The sequence below is a fragment of the Sinocyclocheilus anshuiensis genome, unplaced genomic scaffold, assembly GCF_001515605.1.
Source record: "Sinocyclocheilus anshuiensis isolate Anshui unplaced genomic scaffold, SAMN03320099.WGS_v1.1 scaffold1501, whole genome shotgun sequence".
Classification (NCBI taxonomy): Eukaryota; Metazoa; Chordata; class Actinopteri; order Cypriniformes; family Cyprinidae; genus Sinocyclocheilus; species Sinocyclocheilus anshuiensis.
In genome coordinates this window covers 778,023-782,542 of record NW_015544287.1, presented here as the reverse complement: position 1 = coordinate 782,542, position 4,520 = coordinate 778,023, and the positions used below count along the sequence as shown (strand labels likewise).

Here is a 4,520-nt window from a genome sequence, read left to right as displayed (position 1 = left end):
TGGATAATAATAATAATAATTAATAATAATTAATAATAATAATAAGATGCAGTAAACGACTTCTGCCGTGTAACCACACCCCCTTTCTACAAAGCCCCGCCTTACAGAGACACGTCAGCCAACCCGATGCCAGGAAACGTTAACGCTCAAAATGATTGACAGGCCAAGTTAACTGACTGGCTAAAAGTAAGCCCCGCCCATTTTACAACATAGCCATGAACATTTTCATTCCACTCGGATTATTTCATTTCTGTTCTTCAGGACGAAGCTCGTGGGCAAAAGTGCAGCGTGGATAGTGAGCGCACTGGGTTTGGAGACGCAGCCTGCCCGTGCTGCTCATCTCACTCAGTCATCAGGTCAGTCCGCTCGCTAATGCTGGAGGAACTGACTGTTACACCTTCTAAAACCCATTTGACAGCGCATCTCTCATGTGTGGAGTTCATCCGGGATTCTGGAGTGATTTGAGCAGAAGTTTGCGCTCTTTCTGTTTTCACAGGAGCTAATGCTAGCCTGCTAGCTCTTTAATCTGTGTTTATAAACCTGATCAAGTCAACATGAAGATTGCTGTGGATTTCGAGGAATGTCTCAAGGATTCCCCCAGATTCAGGTCAGAAACTCGTTTAGTATGTATGCGCTTGTTTTGGAGTAAATGGGAAAGTACAACATAAACGTACACTTAAAAATATATATGTATGCATGCATGTTTAAATGTGCTATTTTGTTTTATTCCATGTAAATAATTTCAGCAGTTCGTTTGTTTTACTGGTTTATTGCCATTTGGCAAATATGAAGATTTTGGGCTTTACGTTTTAATTTCTGTTGTATCTGGTTGTGTTGGGTCCTGTTATTGGATAGGAATGTGGGCTGCTGACTGAAAGATTGTAGGTTCAAACTACAAAAAGTCTGATGAAAAAGTGTCCCGACACCAGGATTGGGCCTTTTATTGAGCAAGACATTTAAAGGGACAGTTCACCCCTCCCCCCCATACAATGAAAGTGGATGGGGACTGGAGCTGTCAATGTCAAAAAAACAAAAAACGGCACCATAAACCTGTAATAAGAAATAGTCCATATGACGTTTACTATGGCAAATATGTTACAAAGTTTAGAAGACTTAGACCAGTGTTTCCCAAGTGTGCCGTCTGTCGAGAGCAGGCCCGCTCCGCCCACTTTGAGCTTCAAAGCCGCTCTTCAGAAACCTACGGGTGACGTCACGGACACTACGTCCATGTTTTTATACAGTCTATGGTGTGAACGCACGCACAGATTCCGGAAAATCACTGGCAATGTGAATGAACCAAAATCAAACGACAAATCAGTGTGTTTTCCGGAATCTCTGTCTGTGTGAAAGAGGCTGTAGTTTCGTTGCTGTTGTGGTGGCTTCTGAATGATCAGTGGTTTTTAGAGTTCAACTTGGAGTTTGGAGAACGTGCAGATCTCTTTTTTTTTTCTTATAGTTGGCAAGGATTCGCCTGCAAAATTCCCTCCATGTAATCTCATTACGTGGTGTTGTTGGTTTTCTAAAAATCGGAGGTTTAGCTCATTGGGAACTCCCCTCCCCCTCTCTTTCATCCCAGATTGTTTCCCAACAATTGCAGGAAGAGTGCCACAACAGAGGGGCCGACCCGAGCGTCACACACATCGAGCCTCAAATCCACTGCTACTGCTCAGTCCCAGTCAGGAACTTCTCCTGGTCTCACCTCACCCTCATTTCCCATGATCCTCTGAAACTGGCGTCGAGCCAACTGATGACTCATCTCGAGATCTTTCATTACGTCCTGGTAGAAAGTTAGTTGCGTTTTCATTCTCGAAATCTTTGAGGAAGGTGGGTGTGATTCCTGCACTGAATCCAGCTGGATAAACAAATCCCCGTCCACTCTGTAGGAATATGATGACCGTTGACAGATAGAGGTCTGATGTGGTTTCCCGCTTCTCAGTTGTTTAGCCTCTTGTTCTTTGATGCTGGTTCTTTTATTAATGTGGTCCCACATCACTGATGAGGTTATCCAGACACCAAACAATGGTTTCGTTTCGTTTGGGTGAGTCCCATGATACCTATCATAAACATGACCGGTTAAAGTGTGCCTCTCGAAAAACAAAAGAAGTAATTGTACTTTGCATAAAGAAAATTAAGCCTGTTTTAAGACCATTGTGTTTTAATGGAAGACCAGGAACAACTAACAATTCTTTTATCCTAAAAAAAAAAAGAAAAAAGAAAGTGCTTCCAATATCAATCAAAACGATTAAAAGTCTAATAAAAAAATATATATCAATATTTATTTAGAGTTTGACCTCTTTATGACAAGGCAAGGTTAGTTCATGTTTTAAAATGCCATGTGGTATGACCCAAAAAACGAAATTATATTTATGAAATAATTTTTTATATTTGAAAAAATATATTTAAAAACTATTTTGAAAATAAAAATTTGCATGTGAAAGGACAGTACACTTACATGCATTCAGTGTGTAAGAAAAAAAGTATGTTATAACTGGCTTCTATATTATTTTCTTCCAATATTAATTAAAACTGATAAAAAGTGTAAATAAATGTACAAACATTGAATTTATGATTCAGATTAGATTGTGATCAGATTATGATTAAAACTATTATTTTCTCCCTATTTCTTCATTTCTAATTCCTATTCATATCCCTTGCTATAGAAATGTTTCTAATTTAAAGTAGGTTCAGTTTCTTCAGTTTGGTTTTTTATGTATCACTGTTATTTTAGCAGTGATATATTATAGTTTTTATTAATATTTTGATTTAATTTATTTTTTATATTTTCAGTTTTCAATTTATTTTTAGTAATTGAGATTTAGTAATTTTGTATTTTATTTTTAGGATTTATTTATTAGTTTTAGTCAGTTTATTCTTAGTTATTTTAATTTAAACTAGTTAAAAAAAAAAAAGAAATGTTGGCAACTAGCTGAAATTAAATGTTTACTTTTCTGTTGTTTTCTATAGTTTTATTTATTTCAAGTAAAGTTTGTTTTTAGTTTTATCTGTATTACTCTGTTTGGAGACTCTTAAGGGTGCTGTATGTACATGACTGTACTAAAACATAAAACTACCTAAATATGTTTGCAACTAAATGTTTGCAGTTATTCAGGAAACATGCTAAGTTCATATACAGGTGCATCTCAATAAATTAGAATGTCGTAAGCACCAAAAGTTGGTTAAATGACCATGGTGTTGGTGTGCTTGACTGGCCAGCAAACTCACCAGACCTGAACCCCATAGAGAATCTATGGGGTATTGTCAAGAGGAAAATGAGAAACAAGAGACCAAAAAATGCAGATGAGCTGAAGGCCACTGTCAAAGAAACCTCGGATTGCCAGTTAGTGGAAAACACAGCATAATACAGCCATGTAAGCAAGCAAACGAACTGCGTCAGAGATCGCAGCATCCATCAAAAAATGACCAGATGAATATTAAAACACAGATAAATCTACTTGCAGCATAAGGCTCGTCACCTCACATTGTCAATTGTGCTCGTTCCTTTTGTGTCCTCAATTTGGCAACCCACATGAGCATCGAGTCTGAGGCGGAGGAGACGGGGAAAAAACGACTCTCTCCGATATTTTCAATTTGGACAGCAGTCCGTTTCAGCCAGTAGCCATCAATATTACATACTGCTCCTTTAAGATTTCTTTTAAGAAGTTCCTCATGCTCATATATACTCTTTTTGGAGGGTTTTGTTGGTGTCATGACATTCTGTGCTGGAGGCAGATGTGTAGTTTGTGCCGCACCTTCCTCCTCTCATGACTCACAGGTCTCTGGATCTGCTCCAGCTCTCAGTCTATGAGGCAATGGCCTAGATTTCATTAGCAGCAGCCCTCTTCACTGCTGTCAGCACTTTCCCAACCGACTGCTCCAGCCAGAGCTGTTATGGGAAAATCTCTGGGACGAAAATAAGGAGCAGACGTTTTGTCAGGAAGATGTGCCTCAGAATCATAACTCAACTGATTAGCCAAGAGCTTTGTTTCATAGCAAGATATCATAGACAGCCAACAGCAGAGTTACAGGAAGAGAATGGTTTAAAATAGACTGAATAAAGGCATGTGTCTTATGGGGTTTAGTTTGGCTTTGTGGGATAATGAAGAACAGAGATGAAGTTATGGGACCGCATGCATAAAATACTGTGTGGGTTTCATCCTAAAAACAAACATTTTCTGATTGATTAAATGGTGTACACTGAGCCCTTCTTGAATTTACATATAATGGAAAATTTAGTGTTAAATGTGCCATCATGACTGTTTCCTGAAATAACCATAAGTGGATTTAAAATGGATGGAAGACCAAACAAAGTAGTTTCGCTTTCACAACAAAACACACCGTGGCCTTGAGTGAGCGGCGGCTGGCCTGAGTGAGCAGAGGCGGGCGGGCTTGAGAACGGCGGATTTGATGAAGGAGCGTCTGGAGGGCTTGCGGCAACCACATGTGACGACCCCGAGCTGGACTCCGCTTCGTCCACGGTGAAAGCCGATCCGGCGATCCACAGCGCGAAGTTGTTGTATTTC

At 39.3% G+C, this 4,520-nt stretch overlaps 1 protein-coding gene across 7 annotated transcripts in view; it reads left to right on the top strand.

Annotated features, from left to right (window-relative positions):
* Positions 1-246: 246 nt before the first annotated feature.
* LOC107698054 (arf-GAP with coiled-coil, ANK repeat and PH domain-containing protein 2) overlaps positions 247-4,520 on the top strand; it is a 55,648-nt gene continuing 51,374 nt past the window's right edge. For 4 of the 7 annotated variants that reach the window (XM_016498972.1, XM_016498970.1, XM_016498973.1 and 1 more), the window contains exon 1: positions 249-607. In XM_016498972.1, the coding sequence (XP_016354458.1) occupies positions 555-607 (53 nt within the window). In that variant the 5' untranslated portion in view covers positions 249-554. Of the gene's footprint in view, positions 608-4,520 lie in introns of all 7 variants that reach the window. The other 3 variants (XM_016498969.1, XM_016498974.1, XM_016498971.1) reach the window with 3 other exon arrangements.